The sequence below is a fragment of the Uranotaenia lowii genome, chromosome 3, assembly GCF_029784155.1.
Source record: "Uranotaenia lowii strain MFRU-FL chromosome 3, ASM2978415v1, whole genome shotgun sequence".
Classification (NCBI taxonomy): Eukaryota; Metazoa; Arthropoda; class Insecta; order Diptera; family Culicidae; genus Uranotaenia; species Uranotaenia lowii.
The window spans coordinates 251362289-251380506 of NC_073693.1; the positions used below are offsets into that span (position 1 = coordinate 251362289).

At 32.3% G+C, this 18218-nt stretch overlaps 1 protein-coding gene across 8 annotated transcripts in view; it reads left to right on the forward strand.

Annotated features, from left to right (window-relative positions):
* Positions 1–17095, forward strand: part of LOC129750729 (GTPase-activating Rap/Ran-GAP domain-like protein 3) — a 599756-nt gene extending 582661 nt beyond the window's left edge. For all 8 annotated transcript variants that reach the window (XM_055745737.1, XM_055745736.1, XM_055745743.1 and 5 more), the window contains exons 7-11: positions 4717–4815; positions 5316–5419; positions 16325–16445; positions 16723–16832; positions 16919–17095. In XM_055745737.1, coding sequence (XP_055601712.1) covers positions 4717–4815; positions 5316–5419; positions 16325–16445; positions 16723–16832; positions 16919–17080 — 596 coding nt within the window. In that variant the 3' untranslated portion in view covers positions 17081–17095. The remainder of the gene's footprint in view (positions 1–4716; positions 4816–5315; positions 5420–16324; positions 16446–16722; positions 16833–16918) is intronic.
* The last annotated feature ends 1123 nt before the right edge of the window (positions 17096–18218 follow it).

Here is an 18218-nt window from a genome sequence, read left to right on the forward strand (position 1 = left end):
TGTCCCCCCCCCCCCCTCGCGATGTTCCAACTCCGAGTGACAAAAGAAGAATTTGAAATTTGTTCCGGCCTTATTGATACAAATTTTTTTCCCGATTATCAAAATCTAATAGAATTTTGTCCAAATTATTCCACTTTATTTGCAAAATCAAAGGAAAATTTTAATTGAGTCTTTATAATTTTAATTTTCAGAAACAATTTTCAAGTGTTTTCCTGCGTGATTTTTAACATTTCCAAATTTGCCTGAAAACTGACTTGGTTTTGAGCAAAATTGTTCAATTAAAGTCTCGAGATTTGCCCGGTTTTTAAAAAAATCCTTACTCTTATCTTGGGTTTGTATTTTAAACTTAAATTTTTTTTTGGTTCGATTATAGTCGTTTTACCACCTTTGTGGTATTCGCGACTTTATCAACGTTACAGTTGGTGGCTTTCAATTAAATTTAAATAATATGCAATTTCCATATTCGAACTCATCATTTCAGTGTTTGCAATTCATTATGGTGAAACAAATTCATCCTTCGCTATTTTCTTTCAGATTCACAAGTTGAATAACGAATTAATAATTCAAGGAAGATATATATACGTTGAATTCCAAAAATTCAGATTTTTAATGAGAGATTTATGTCTGAGGGCTCGGCTACAAATTTTGTATTTTAGGTAAATATATCAATGTGAGATTTGAATTCAGGGAATAATATGTAGAACATCGCAGTTTCATAATTTTAAATTTTGATTCCTAATTAATATTTAAAACTCTCTTAAATTCAATTAGGCAACATAAACAAGTAGAGATCACTATTATAAAATAAAATTTGTAGTTATTTTAAACATTTCGTTCTTTGAAAAATCTAGATTCAAACATATACAAGTAATTCACAGGATTCTAATTGTCAACTAAATTTAAAATGAAAATGTTTTGTAGGTCAAAGAACTTGTAATTAATTTTCACATGAAAATTTGGCTGGTTTGTTGTTTAACATCATTTGCATTGCAGACTTTTCAAAATCAAAATTCCTTACTAAATTCTTAAATATTAGCCAAGTTTACAAGAGTAGATAATAAATCAGATTTTTGCCACAAACCTAATCTCTTGCTTTTATTTCTAAAAACACATTTGATACATTTTTATCAATGCTTAAATGGAAATGCATGTGATTCAAAAAAAGCTTTTATTTTGCTTTCTTCAATTCAATACCATCAACTGGGGCAACATGCAACACTTTTCAACTTCATTGGCTTCTAAAGAACTCACTTTCACCGATAATCATACCCTTCATGCATCAAAAGTTTAAAGGTTAGTGCGATATCAAACTGCCGTAGTCAGAAAAATTATTGATTTCTTCAGATATTTTTTTTTTTTTGAAACATGTGATTTGCACTTGCAACTTTAATTTTAATGAATAATCTAATGAAAACTTTTGTCAATGTATAGTTTTTGAAAAATTTATGATGCCATAAAAGCCATTACGCATAAAAACTCCAATTGCAGTAATTCCTGGTTCTGTTGAAACAAATTTTTACACTTTTCCTTAAGATATTGCTACATTTAGGGGTGAAAAAATAATACACAAAATTTTACTAGCTGAAACCATAAAAATAAATGTTTGGATGAATGAAATGTCAATGTTGACAAATGCGTGGTGCGAAAAAATCATATTCGAGCATATGAAATCGAAATTTACAAGGTGTCTCTTTGATTTGCATTTTTTGCATATTACCCCAGCTGGTAACTGAATTATAAAAATATTTATTTAAAAAAATTTGGTGATTGTTCGGATAATATGTTTACACCAAAAGTTTTGAAATAGGATCATTAAGCCAGTAAAAAGTTCGTAAGTGATATCATTAAGCAAATCCGTTATACTGGGTAAAGTTTTTTTACGGCATTGAAAAACGGCATTGTATATTTATTGATGGATTTTTACAATTTTGAATGAAAATGAAAAACTTTAAAATTCTAGCTTCAGATGTGAAAAACTATGTCATCATCATTTTGTGTTTCTTTAAAGATAACTCGATTACGTTTTATAAAATTAAAAATTATATCAGTGCTGTGGTATATCAATATTGCAACTAACTCCGCTGTTGCATGATGCCCCATTTGACGGTACAAAATACAATTCAAAATGAAGCATTCAAAATCCCTAATTCATTTTTTGAACGTTCTTCCTACGGGAATTCTGGCTTGCAGTCTTTTTTGAAACAAAACGCCTTTTTTATATAAATACACCGTTTCAATCAATTTGGTATCTTCTTCAGGGACTGAAAATGATTTCTCATTCCGTGTTTCGCCGATTTGAAATGATATGAAATTTATTTTGAAAGTTTCGTTTTCTTGTTGAGGTTGACTCGGCTACTTCTGGAAGCTGTCTTATAGTTTTTAAATGTTCCCGAACTAAATCGTGTTTTGTTATAACAAAGGTGTTTTTTTACTTACTATGAACAATTTGTCATGGATAAAATCCGTTTGTCGGAAAATGCACAGTTTTCATATTTCTTTTTTGTTTTTAAAAGTCAGCTAGTTGTGTGTTTTGTGTAGGGTGGTGGCAAAGGAAGGGAAATTTTTTAGGTAAACTGTTTGTTTGTTTTATTTATTTTAAAGATTTTTAGGTAAATTTCAAATATGTACTTGTCATCGGCAAAATATTTTATAATAATTCATTTTCTGTCTCTGCTAAAGATACAAAACGGATTGAAACGTTGGATTTATAAAAACAAAAATCGTTTTGCTTTGAAAAATACTGCAAGCCAGAGTTCCCCCAGGAAAACATTACCTTCAGTCGATCCCCATACACCTTTTTTTTACTTTTTGAAAAATGGGTAGCTTAAGGACCTATTTTCGAAAGTATGGATTCAAAATAAACAACTTTCAATGTAAAATAACTTGAACTTGAGCAATTTGAGCTTACATCTCACATTCTTTTACTTACCTATATATTTGCATAGTTAAAGCAAAAATATTTAAGGAAAAATTTTGTCACCAAAATTGGTTCTAAATTTGGCTTTTGAGAGACTGAGAAATAACTTACTTTAAGCGTGCTTTTTAAAATTTCAAGTTTAGTTTAAATTGACATCAAAGTTGAGAATTTTGAAAAGAATTGAGTTCTTCTGAACAAAATTCTGAATTTTGAAAGCATTTCTAATCAAATTTGAAATTATATAAACTGCGCTATTGTTGAGAAAATTCTCAGTCTCTCAAGAACTCAGAATTACAAAGAAAGTTAGAAAATTTGGTTTATTTTATTTTCAAAGATTATATGCACATTTCTGTAAATAGGTTTATTGAATCGTTCCTTAATGGCCCGCCACACTCCCCCACACCAAAAACTCAAATTGAGCCTCCTGGTAATGGACTCATCAGTTCTCGGCAAGTCTGGCAGCTAAGAGAGAAAAATTTAAGATCTTGTTCAAAATTTACTCATGCCGAGAACTCAATTTTTTTTAATGTGAGAGGTAATGTAACTTTAAACAAAACAAATAACACTAAAAGTGAATCTCATTTGAAAAGAAGTTCCCTTTTAAGAGATCCACATAGAAAAAAGGGAATTTAAGTAAATAATTACTTATTCTAATGCTAATACTAATACATAAAATAATAAGCAAAAAAATTAAAACTTATAATCAAAATTGACTAAGCAAAAATATATAAAAAAATGGTTAAGTTGTTGGTCGCGTATTAGCTAATATGTCTTTAAAATGATGTATAGATTTGGTCTTAAAAATGTTTCGACTATTGATGTTTTTAATATGCTCTGGAAGGCTGTTATACCCAAGTAACATTTAGAGTTTTATAGAACGCTACTGGATCAAGTTTTGGTTTTATAAGTGGCTTGAGGAGTTTTACAAAACTATCAGTGTTACTTGGATACTTTGTAGGATCTATAAGAGAAATTCGTCGTTGCCCGAGGCCCGAGGTTTAAATATTTGTTATCTACAAATAATCCAAAAGCCATTTTTTTGTCATAAACCTCTTGAAGGTATGTATAAGTAACTTTTAATTATTTTTTTAAACTTTTAAAGCGAACTTGTAATTTTTATTGAACCCAAATAAATACTTTGGATTTTTTCACTGCGATCTTAAATTGATTAAATAATTTCCAGTTAATAAGTGATTCAAGGATCTGATAATTTTGAAATTTTTTTTAAATCAAATTGACTTATGGATTGAAATATTGTATGTTTGCTCTATTTTTCACTACTGTATGTGTATATTTCGCTTGATATTTTGACTGTGGAAGATTGTGCATAAGCTTGAATTTAAAACAAATCCTTTAAATTTTATGCTTACAATGAATAAGCTTATGAATCAAAATTCCTTCATCCTGCTGCTCCGATTCCCAATAATTGATGTCTCTCTTGTTAGCATTTTTATGTGCTGCTATCATAAATATGTATCCGAAACTCGGAAAATAACAAAATCATGCCTCCGTTTCGAGAATCTCGTTAATGGTAACAAAATCGAACATCGCGTGAACAAACAAGCTCAACTCACTCAAATCACTTGATGCTGCATCTTTCACTTTCGGAATTTTTATCAATTGAAAATAAAGAAAGCTTTTCCGCGTGATTGGGCTACGAAATAACGCATCGATGAAATTCTAATCAATATATTAAAATTTCCCTCGCTTACCTATTATATGGGTTGTTTTCCGCCCTGCTATAAGGCTTTTTTTTACTTCATCTAACTTCGTTCCTTTTTCGTCGTAAACTTTTCCAGAGTATGGCAGTGCTGACTTTGACGAGTTCCTGGAACTTTTGGGCGAACGGATACGGCTCAAGGACTGGGAACGCTATCGAGGAGGACTGGACGTAAAAGGTGAGTACGCAAATAAGTAGGTTGTTACGGAAGAAAGGGCGCCTCAAGGGGAACCCTTTTCGTTTTTTTTGCTTCTCGGTTCGGGTTCTATCATTTTCCCATTTGGTTGTCCCGGTTTGTGTCCGTCGTATGGCATCGGTAAAAATAAGCACAATAAAGAACGACCATTTCTTGACGCCATTGCTCGGTCAAGAGGTGATGGTAAAACATTTCGGGAAAAAAGTTACCGAGAGCTTTCAAACCCCCATGATGCCGGCCGCCCGGTCTAGTGTGATCTAACTTTTGATGAACTTGCTTTGTTTGAGAGCAAACGAAAGTGATAGTAACTTTTTCCATTACGTTTTTTGTGTATCGTTTCTGGGTAATAAAATTTAGCTTGGGTGAAATCCATCATACTTGTAGCACATCTGTATGTTTTCGTTTATATTTTCAAGTTTGCTTCACTGGAAAAGGAGTTGCAATCAAAAAATCCTTTTATTGATGTAACTTTCTTCAAACAGGTGACATGACTGGCAAATATTCAATCTACACAGTGTATGAAGGTCACGAGATAATGTTTCACGTTTCTACGATGCTTCCGTTCAGTCGCGACAATCGTCAACAGGTAAGTTTTTACATTTCCAACCCACAAGTTTTATCCTGTGACGCATCGGGGAGAGTGGAGTAGCCTGAACCTTTAAATGTTATGCTTCTGGAATAAAAAAAATCCTCAAAATGATCCGTTTGATGCGAAAAATTAAAATTTATTCATAGTCTGTCATTTAAAATTTTAGATACATAAATAGGGAAATTTTAGATACATAAATAGATACATAAATAGGGAACACACTGTTTACACTGCGAAGAAATTCAATATCTTCCCTCCTACATTAACCAAATCTATGAAAATATACCTTTCTTTAGTAAAAATGTCCGGAGAATCGAAAATCGACATAGTTTCAGATTCCGTGCAAGCTTAGGCACGAAAATATAGTGCCTTTTTAATTTCTAGTTCACCTTTATTTTGTACACGATCAAGAAAGACACTGATTTGGACTAAAAAAATTTGAACGAAGATAAACCCATTTTGTGTTATTTTTTTAACCGAGGATTCAAATGAAGGCTGTTTGAGCCAACGCACGCAAAATTTGGAACGAATTAGTACTATCTAGTGTGATTATCTCCAGGGAATCGATTAAAGGCTATTAGAGATATCGCAAGCATTGGTAAATGGAGTTGAAGAAAAAAAAGTGAAACTTATCTTATGTTGTTTTTTTCGTGGAATAAAATGAAGGCTGTTTGGGTCACCACAAGCATCCTCAAAAGGAGTTATAAACTAAAAAATTTAAAAAATGAAGGGGAATTGAGGGTAAAACGGCCATTACTCAATGTTACGAAGTTTGCGGTAGCTCAAACAGCTTTCATCAGATTTCTTTAAAAAAAATACACGCAAGATAAGCCTGACTTTGTTTTAAATTTGAAGTCCGAACATAATTTTTTCTGAAATATTTGAAAACTGAAGGGTGATAAGGGGTAAAACAGCTATAATTTTATTTTCCGATGCTTGGCTCAAATTTGTTTTTTTTTCTCCTCATTATTTGAAAAATGTAGGGGAATAGTGTGTAAAAACAACCATAGACCATTTTCTCAATGCGTGCGGTGGCTAAAATAGCCTTCAATAAATTTCTCAGAAAAATCACATAATTTAAGTCCCATTTAGTTTAAAATTATCAAGTCCGAACATGCTTCTCTGCAATATGAAATTTTTTATGTTGAATTGAGGTTGAATCCGCTATAACTCCACTTTTATATGCGTGAGGTGGCTCAAATAGTATTCATTTGATTTCTCGAAGAAAATCACACTAGATAGCTCTTAAATTTTACAGTCCGAACAAGCTTTTATCTGAACTAGTTGAAAAATGTAGGAAAATTTAGGGTTGAAACAGCCATAATGCCATTTGACGATGCGTGCTGTGGCCTCAACAGCCTTTATTCAATTCCCTGGAAAAAGCTGGAAATGAAAAGTCTTATTTAGTTTAAAATTTCCAAATCCGAACTTTCTTTTTTCATAATTCATTGAAAATTATAGGGAAATTGAGGGTAAAATCAGCCATAACTCCTTTTCTGATGCATGAGGTTGATCAAACTGACTTCATTTGATATCTCAAAAAATATAAAAAAAACACAAAATATGTAGGTCTATTTTCGTTCATTTTTTTTAGTTCAAATCAGTGTTTTTTTTTTAATTGTTTGCAAAATTTAAAAGAGGATAAACAGCATTTTTTCCGTTTTTAAGCTTGTGTGGCGTCTGAAACAATTTCCAATTGATTTTTAAAACATTCCTACAAAAGGACAGTAAATTATCATAGATTTGATTCATAAAAAAGGGAAGATATTGGAATTCTTTGCGGTTTATACACTTTTTTCCTTATTGTGACGACATATTATACAAATTTCAATTTTCTAACTTTTTGAAATTCTCATTTTTGAAGCTTGTATTTCATTTTTTATATTTCGTTTTTTTGTAAATAAAAGTTTCCTTGAAAAAAAGTAATTTAAAAAAAATAATTTCATGGCAAATATTACAGTTTTTTGTTTGCAATTTTGGTTCATGAAACTACTAAAGTGAATAGATATATTTTTTATTCTTAAGATCTTAGGTCTAATAAAGAAGTGTGCTTCAAAAAGAAGAGAAACTAAACAAATTATTTTCAAAATCCGTCATACGGTCTCGTATTTTCAAACAAATGAACTCTCTACTCTCTGGAGCCACCAGGTTTGTAATTTAACCATCAATCATAAACAGAATGCAACAACGATAAAAAGGCACAAATATAACAATGCTTACTGTCACATTGAAATAAAGTAGCTGTAACAATTTCATTTCGGTACTATTTATTTTTGATGAGCACATTCCACTCTCTGGAGCCACCTGATTAGTGATATCTGTTTGATTTGAAGAGCCTAATGGGCACAAGAACTGTGATCGAAACAAAACATCCATTTGTGGAAAGTATCCCTAAATGCGAAGTTAAATGCTCCTACAGCCGTTTGACGAAATGGCTGACATATGAACACATGAAGGAGTTTTTATGAATTTATAAACGCAAAAAATGGGATTTCATATGATTTTTATGATTTTTTTTTGTAACATTTCGATCATTTAAAAACCATACTTAAAAAAGCCCAAAACAAAAACTTAGGTGGTTTTCGTCCCTAATTTTGTTAAATATCAAACGAATCTACAAAAAAAAAGCTTTTCTGCAATGCTTTGAATTTGGAATAAGAGAAAGTTAAATGTTTAAAGCTTAGTTCTTTTAGAAATGGGACAGTTACGAACGCGTGTATCTCAAAAACCTTTCGTTTGATCAAAATACTTTCTATGGTGGAAATGAACACAATTTTATGATAATTCATGAAATAATTTGAAAAAAAATATTTATCTTTTTTTGTAAGAAAAAAATCTACTTTATTCTTCGTACCTCCCATCGGCCGGCGCACACTTTTTTCAGTCATGATATTGATCAGTTTTTCAAACTTATACTTCACCTAATTTGTATTTTAGGTGGCTACATCCTCTTTCTTCAACTTCCGCTACTTTTCGGTCCAATACTTCTCTTTTAAAAGAAACTGAGGGAAATTTAGTAGATACAGCTGTTTCGAAATTAACAAATTTCATTATTTTTGAGCCACTTTTCGAGCGATTTAAATGGAATTTCTGCTGGCAAAATCTGACAATAACGAAGTCAAACCATCATGAGATTGAACTTAAAGAATAATCGGTTAGAATAGATCGTAGGTTGGGAAGGGTACATACAAAATTACTCTTTTAAATCTTTAAAAAACAGTAAATATAAAAATTTTCGTTTTGAAAATTGTAGTTTTTTTTCCACAGGAGAAGAATTTTGGCAAATCATAATATTTTATACAAAATAAGAGGAAATACATACTTTAATTTACCAGGGACCTTGTCACGAGCAGGCATGGTATAGGCTTCAAACGCTGGAATTTGTTTAAAATAGGGTATTTCATAAGTTTTGTCGTTCATCAGAAATCATCTGTCCCATAGCCTCGGTACTGGCTATACAACTTACGAGCTCTGAAACTAGCAAAAAATGGATGTTCAAGGTAAAGTTTGAATCACTCATTACTAGGCAACACTTTCAGCTTCTAAGAGAACAAATTGTTGGACATTTTAGCGATCTACACTTAGTTTTTCGCTTACTTGAAAATAAAAATTCTGGTATGAGACATGACTTCCTTGATGACCCTTAACCATAGTTGTTGATCACGAACTTCACTCCAATGCATGATTTGAACTTTGGAGACATTTTTGACAGTGTTTGCATACTTTTCCATGACTCACACATAGTTATTCTTTGAATAATCAACGGTTTCGTCAGCTATCAATTTAATAACGATGGATTCTGAAAGAAAACTGTGCCAAATTATTTTTTTCTCTTTTTCTTGCATTGTAAATATCTCAAAAACGCGTTAACTTTAAATTTTGAAAAAATAGGTCAGATAGTACTTTTTACAGGCAACAAAATGCTCTCAAAATTTTGAATGTCCGATTACTAGTTAAAGAGTTATTAGCGAAAGAAAGTGTCCCATTTCTAAAAGAACTAAGCTTTATGTATGTCCTCATCATGTTTGTTCAATGCCTTTTTCCCAAAAACAGGTGAATTTGAATAAATTAACGTTTTTTATCACTTCTACTTTAAAACTAAGCTTTAAAAAATATCTCAAATGGGAATTGAAAAGCTCAAAACGGATTTAATAAAGTTTTTCTTATGGATGAACTTATTTTATAATATTGCATACTACACTTTTGTTGTATTCCATAAAATGATAAAAGTCACAGATTTTAAACACTACTGCTTTGTCAAATGTAAATTATAGGTTTTTAGCATTTGTAATGCAATGATTCGAAAATATTGCCAGAGAACTGAAATTTTGCCAAAATCCTCAGTAAGTGCATTTTTCCCGCACGGTTTAAGGTTCGGTAATGTAAATTTTTATGATAAAAAAGTTTTCTCGAGTACTGTAGGAGATTTGAACAAAAAAGTTACTAGAAATCAGATGTCGTTCATGTTTATAGAGGTTTTATGCACTTAATTTATGAAATATTCGATATTAAAGTATCCTTCTTAATTGGCAGAAAGATCAATCTTCTACGCTTCTCACCTCCAACAGGTAAAAGTCAATTTGAAAGTTTTCTCTTCACTGACAAAAGTATAACATAAAGGTTTCATAATACCCTAAAAGATCGGATGATAGGTTGGAAATAAGAGTACACATAATCTTCGAGTAATTTAAACAAAAAACTTTGTTCTTAGCCTTAATACAAACATAATAAATCCATTACATATTTTTTATCAAATGAATAAAAAATATAGAGGAGTGCTCTCGAATTGTGACGATTGTTTGTAATCGACTTTCAGGAACCTAACCGTTCTTTTTTTTTCAGAAAACTGGCCATTTTTCGGAAAACCGACTAAGTTCCACAAAGTCGAGTTTAGGGCAATTTTTTTTAAGGAATAAAAGATTTCAAAGATTTACGCATTTCTTAGTCATTTGGCATCAAAATTAAAATTTCGATTGTTCGCATTACTTTAGTGGTGTTTGAAATTCTAAAGTCGATTGTTGACAAAAATTTTTGAACCGAAATAACTCTAGATATCGACGTTCTTTTTTAATTTTTAATTCATTTGGGATCAATATAAAAATTTGCCGATTTCCTTTATTCCCCCCATGTGAAACTTTTTTGTGTAATAAACCGAGACTTTAAGCACTTTGAGGCTCCCCTAATTAAAGTCTGATTGAGCATAATTTTTTTACAGATGAGTATAAAACTCAATATGGTCCATTTCAAAATTATCCGTTTCAAAAATAGCTCCCCTGCAAAAAATTATTTTTCGCTCCGCTCCGCATATGTTTTTTCGATGTCTTTTGGGTCACCAAGCAGCAGTGTAAAATAGAGACGATTTGGTTGTTCCCTAAACTAGCTCAACGTGATTCAATTTTGTATGGAAATTAAAATGGAAGAAGAAATTTTTGCTTGTGATCCAGAAAAGTCGAAAAAGCTTGAAATGAACTCTTTTTTGAATTATTGGTTTAGCCTATTCTTTAGCTACATTTGTTGGTATCATGACACGAAGTGAAGTATTTCATGAAAAAAGTTACAACCATTTCAAAATACAAAAATCTGAATTCTATGAAAATTATTTAAAATAGGCAGAGCTGGAGCTTTTACAAATTCCAAGGAATATTTTTGTCAAGAATAAATAAATCATCAAATGCAATGCCTATGCAAAGCAGCTTTTTGCAATTTTTCATTTTCACAGTTTTAAAGTGAGCAGTCAAAATCGTTTAAATTAAAAATAAAATTGACTTTTTTCCATATCAATATGTTTTCTGTGGTAAACATAAGGTTTAATAATTGCTTACTTGAAATGTACTGGAAGAATCAAGAAATTTTTAAAATCCAATAATATATTTTTTAGAACTTTCAGTACATCACTGGCAATTTTTGAATGAAAAATTTTGTTACTCCGTACGAATTTCCATTCAGAATTAAAACTTGTTGCGCTAATTCTGAACTGAATGAATCACTTCCAAAATTGTATTGCAATTCGTGGCAATAAAAACAACCAAAAAAGTTAAGGGAGGTGAAAAAATGTATATATTTTTAATTTTTTTTTACAAAACTAGCAGCGGTCTTAAGCTCAGTCAGTGACAAAAGTTAGTAAACATAAACAATTTTCAAAATAGTTTTGCTAGTTTGCCTTATAAAATGGATGATTTATAAGATTTTCAACACTGACTGCTCCTTTTTAAGTGGTAAAAGACTACCATGAACTTGTTTTTTTTCTAAATAACTACGTTAACACATGAGTTTGGCCCATTTAATTTCACATAGCCAGATTTAAGTGGAACAAAAGTACGTAACGGAATGAAGAAAAAGAGATGATTTCCTCCAAACTCAAATGAAAAACAAGTGAATATGAAATGTACATACACAAAATAGCAAGAACTATCAAATCAAGCATCGAATATGACCACTTTTGGTGTTCACTGGTCACCGATGGTCACCGTAAAGCCTATTGAGTTGGTTTCTGGACACTGTAGATAAAAAAATATTCTTAAATCCTGATAAATTTTGAAATTTTTAGAGGAGTTACTCTTGTTCACAATGAGCGATTTACTCGGGTTCAAAAGTGTATTTAAGGGGGGAGTAGGGTCTAACAGTTAAAAAAAAACACAATTTTCACGAATGTTTTTTAGAGCTATCGTTCAAACAAATGAATTCAAATTTTGCATTATACAAAGCATTGTTAAAAGAACATTTAGTAATTTTTTCGTAGAAAAATATTGAAAAATGAGCCGGTGACGGAGCGCTTTCGAGGATGCCTTTTAGAAAACAGAATTTGCGGTGGACACTGTATCTCAGCACAGAATCATCTGAAGTCAAAAAATCAGAGCAAAATATTTTTTATAGATGTGTTTCTGGCAGTGCTCAAAACTGGTGACATGCTTGTGTGAATGTGAAATTATTTTTCAATCACAGTATACATTTTGCTTTGAATTGAAAATCTACCGTTTATGCCCGAAGCAATCTCTCACTGACAGTCGAACAAAAGTCACTTCATTTTAAAATTCGTGACTGTGATCTTCCTACAAATCTCAGTCATGAAAATGCTGAAGTCAGTGAAGTTAGATGTTTGGAAGGAATTCGATGTTTTTGGAAGCGTTGGCTGCAATAAATTCGCTTCGGTGTTCTTACTTTTACAAGGAACGAAAGTTGTTCAGTTTCTAAATAAAAACAGTCAGAAAAAAACTGACTTTCAATTCCGGAATAAAAGTTTAAGCAGTGGTTAATATTGTGCTATTCTGTTAGAATTATTATGAAATTATCTGAGGGTTTGATAAGGATAAGGACATTCCAGGTGATTCCAGCACCTAGTAATAAAATTTTAAAATAACAATTAAAGAATTTTCTGGTGTTTTAGTGTTCTTTCCCTAATTCTTGTTAGCTAGGCTCCTTTTAAAAATTTCCGTAAAAATCTAAACATTTGAATTCCATTCACATTTCCGAAACTGTCACGACTTTGTAGAATGAATGACTGCGAAGCGAATGATTGAATAAAACAAATATTTTCACAATCATCATGTAGTCAGTCTAGGCCAACCTGATATTTTTTTGCTGTCTGTATAAATAGATGAGGATGAAAGTTTTGTTTTGTCATTCAGTTTATTTTGTGGTAAATGAATTTGACTTTTTTGAGCCCTGGTTTCTGGACCCCAACGATTTTATTTAACTTTAAAAAAAATTTATGAAATTTTTGTGGCTGTTTGAAGTAAAAACTACGATTTTCACGAAAAAATCCGAATTTTTATCTTTAAAATCTCCTCAAAGTAAAAAAAAAAACAAAATCGTTGGGGTTTGGTATTTTATATGTAGAAAATATGTTCCAAATTTGAAAAGAATCGGTGAAGTAGTTTTCAAATGAAGGAGAATGTGGAATGTTTTATATTTTAAAACCAGTACTGGTCTCCTATGAACGTAAAACATGGATGCAGAAATTTATTACACTACTCTAAATTTGATTTAAAAATCGTTTTCGTCTCTGAATTAGATGCTTTGAGGTGACATTGATCAGTTTCTATTTTGACGGTTTTAATGAGTTTGCTTGATCATCAAAGACACAAAACACCTTCATAATATTTACATACGCAAGTTTATCAAATTAACCTTGATTTTTTTTTTCGTTTTATTTTAAAAATGTTCATAATCGAAAAAAATAACAATGATGCTGCCTACATTTAGGAACAAAAATTATAGTAATTGCTAAATAGTTTGAGCTTTAAAATACAAATGAAATTTTACCTTCACACATTCTCTTAGGCCCTTCCACTATTTCCATTTTCATTTTTTCTTCGAAATAAACGATTTGATAGGGTTCCTATCCATTTGTCAAATACGGGCTTACTCTTGGAAAATGTCTTTATTTTTCAATATCAAAAATTTATCATTAAATGACTATAAAACTAACACTGTAACTCTTCATATATAAGGAAAAAAAGTTGTTCTTTCACATTAAACAACTCGTTTGCTTCTAAATGCACTTTGGTATCATCAGGAGAGCTGTTTGTGAGCCTTGAAAAAAAAAATAGAAATTTGAGATTTTGAAATAAGATTTTTACTAACATAAAAATTTCAAAAACAAACCAAATTTTGCCTATTTGATACTCAATAAATAGGCTTTCAAACGTAATGATCAGTTTTCAAAAATTCAAACTATTGATGACATCGTGGAAAAGTTTATTGTATGTCAAATTTACCCCGGTGATCAAAGTTACCCCGTTTTATGGTATCTGATTCTATGTCTTCACGAAAAGATAGAGTTCATGCATGTTTCTATGATCCATTTGGTACATCGCTCAGTTGAGGATTGAGTTTAGCACTTAGTTTATCCATGATGTCGATCTACTCAAACAAATTTAGTAACTTTATTGGAATTCCAAACATTATGGAAAATGGCCAGCAAATCCAAATCGATCAAGTAATATGCATAATTTTTAGTTTTTTTAAATTAAAAAAAACATTTCTCTTTATAAGTTGTCATGTTTGACCAATTCCTATTTGGTTCACAAGTCTCAAAGCCCATTTTTTTGCTATACTCTGCAAATTTTTTTTAGGGATTCGTGTATTTTTAAGACCATTAAAAAAAGGTGAAACCTCTGAGCATATTACATATAAGATTATAATTTAAATGGCATGTTCGGCGGAATAAAAACTCGAGAGAACTTTAGTCTATAGAAATTTGAAAGAAAGGTGGACAGACAGGCATTAGTGCGCCAACAGGAGAAAGCTTGATAGGTGTTGAAATTTTAGGCTAATATTTTTTATAGAAATTTGAAAGAAAGGTTGATAGGAGGAAGCTTGATAGGAAAAATACAACAAGAAAAATACGGTTCAAAAATTGCAACTTGACCAAAAGTAAGAACGCGGAATAGATAAAATGTGAAAGCGAAAAAATCGACATACAGCAACTATTCGCAGCGTGAATCTGAAAAATGGGAACGTCGCTAGAATTGTTCTTGCATAAGGAAAGCTCAGTAGGCCCATGGGTTGTTCACATCCCGGCAATGTTATACAAACCGTGTGGAACACATCTCTCAGATTTCCCCTTTTCTGACAGGTTTAAGCTTTTTTCTTCAGATTTGAGCTTTCATCTCTTATGCTCTCAAGGCAAAAAAAGCTTAAATCTGAGGAAAAAAAGCTTAAAAACGAGATTCACCAAGACTTATTTTAAAGATGTTGATCACACGATACATAGACAAATCGTGTAACGTTGCAGGAATCTGGCTATACATGGGAATTCTCTTTCTGAGTTTCTCATGTATAGTTAGCTAGTGTAGAGCAAAGACGGGACAATTCATGGGAGCTTTTCATCAACATGCCCTCTAGCCTAAAATTTTAACACCTATCAAGCTTTCACCTATTGGCGCATTAATGACTGCGTATACACCTTTCTTTCAAATTTCTATAAACTAAAATTCTCTCTAGTTTTCATTCCGCCGAACATGTCATTAAAATTATGATCATACAAATTACGGCGATTAAAATCATATCACAAGCTATTATATCCAAGGCACTCTTCACCGAAAAACACCTGGGACATTTAAACACCTTTTTCGAGAATAGCGAACATAAAAGCTCGAGCCAAATAAGTATATTTTGCAGCTTTTCAATTACTTATGGTGTCAAACTTTCATACAAATTTGAACGTCGCTTTGGGACTCCTCAGAGTTAGCGAAATGACTTGAAATTTGGCATGTAGCCTTCTGGTACGCTCATGAATGATTTGAACAAGAAAATTTTGATTCTCAAACTTACCCATATTTTTGATCCATCCTGGTGTATCCACCCTAAGTAAATCTCCTTAATAATGTGGAGCATATTTAGTGAACCCAAGTGTTTTTATAGATGAAAAAGACACCGTTAGTCCAATGTAATACATTTTATTTTTTGTAAATTTTGTGCTTTATTTTTATTCATAAATTGGAAAGTTCCAAACATTGTTCAGGAAAGCAGTCTGTTGAAGCTATTGTATTCAAAAACTTCACGGAAGTGTTTTTTCTTATTTTTTTCATTATTGTGAAACGCTGGAAAATATTACGAATTTTTATTTTTCTTTGAGTGTTGATAAAAATTATATAATTCACCTTACTCCATTTTCCCCTATTGCAACGGCAGCCAGAACGCTTCCGTCCCTCGATATCAAAGTTGCACACTTTTCCAATGTTAGAATACAAGAAAATCGAAGAGGGGGTGTTTCAACAACAAAAACAACATTAACAACAATGTATTATTGCTAATGTCTCTCGTTGCCAACTCGTTATCGCTTCCTGGATTTATGCGACCCCTCAATTGGCCCGGTGGAATCATCGTTTCTCATCCATCCGAATGGAACACCATCTCTGAATGGGGACCTTCCGCCCACGACAAATACACCAACAACAGGTCGAACGGAAGCGGCACATCGGTAACGACATCGTAAACATCATCTTTGTGGACGACTGCAGCAACAACAGTGGCGAGGAAACCGAGTTCAATCCGAACAACATTAAAAGTCAATTTACACGTAAGTGAATAGAGAGACCCACCACTGTTTCTGGACATGACCAATCGAAAGGATTAGATTAGAAGAGAAGAGATGGGGGTCTCTCTGATAAATTCATCCATTGACACGTTATAAATCCGACTCAAAGGCTATCGATAACGGGCATCGATATTTCTTCCCTGGGGTGCCGGAATGAAACCCATTAGAAACGAAAGGACCCTCTCGATAAGACAAATGAGCATCTCTGAGATTCCAGTTTCATTTTCTAATTTTACTTTTTTCTTCTCTACCTTCACAGACGTGTTTGCCGTCGTTACGAAACGGAACCGGCGATATCGGCTGTCGGTGTACTGTGACGAAAGTGTTCCACCCTTTGGGCCCACTTTGCCAAATCCACCGGAATTTGAGGTACTTACTTTGAATTTTAAAGAACATTTTTAAACTTATTTTGCAAATTAAATATATCTACTTATACTCTATTTGCGCTTAAATAGGATCCAGCAGTTTTTCGGGACTTTTTGCTGGTCAAGCTGATAAACGGTGAGAAGGCAACATTCGAAACACCAACGTTTTCCCGGAAACGGGAACGTACCCTGGAGATGCTCATCAAGGACCTGTACGAGGAATATGTGCACGACAATAAAATGGTAAGTTGAAGTTAATTTGGATTAGGATTGTTCGATTTTCAGGGAATATCTTAGATCTAGAGGATCAATCTGTAATAGATCCATAATTTTAAGTTTTAAACATGGGGAGCTGCTTTTTTAAAGGATACGAAATTTCTTAAATTTATTTTAGAAACGATTTTCTGTTCCTAGACGATTTAATGTACTCAAAATATTAAAATCAGACATAAATTCCACTAAAGGTTCTGGATGGCAAACACTGCTTGTTATAAAATCAATCCAAAAATCGTTAATAAGTGTTGAAAATCAATCCTAATACAATTCTTAAAATTAACGTAAGCTCCATTTTAGTGGTGCATAAACAATTTTTAATGCGTTTTAATTGTGTTTCGTTCATTATTACATCGATGATTTAAATCCACTATAAAAGTACCAAAAGTTGATTTTATGTTTTGAAAGCTATTTTGATACATGATTTACAGACCTCTCAAACCATTTCTTCTTTTTTATTCTACACTTAGTGAATTGAGTTTTGTCCTCAGCCTTCAGTGGAGTCGGACGTACTAAAACGCGCTCGTGCCCCACAAGTGAAAGGCTATTGTTCCTTTTCAATGAAAGAAACTTTAACAAGTGAGTTGTCAGCGGGATGAGTCCTTCCCCAGGAGATCATCCGGATAGGACCATTCCGGAATGGATGGATCCGCAAGGAGTGCATGGTAGATTGTACTACATGTTTCTAAAAGCGAAAAAAGGTTTCGAACTACCGAAAAATCCGTTCGTCATTGGAAGATCGATAGAAGAGCACGCGGGAAAAATAGAAAGTGGGTACTATGTGAAAAGCAAGAGTTGGTACGTGTTAAAGATCCGGAGTAAAGAACAAGCCCGAAAAATATTTACCCTTGCTACACTTCTTGATGGCACGCCGATCGAAATGGGCCGCCATCCAGAGTTAAACAGTCGAAAGTTTGTAGTGAGATGCAACGAGGTAGAAGGCATGTCCGAAGAAAATCTTCTAAAAGAGCTATCGTCGCAAAAGATTATAGCTGTGAGACGAATTATGAAGAAAACAGCGGCTGGACTAGTAGAAACACCGACACTAGTTTTGACTATAAATTCGACTGTTGTGCCGGAATTTATAAATTTCGGATTTATTCGTTTAAGGACAAGA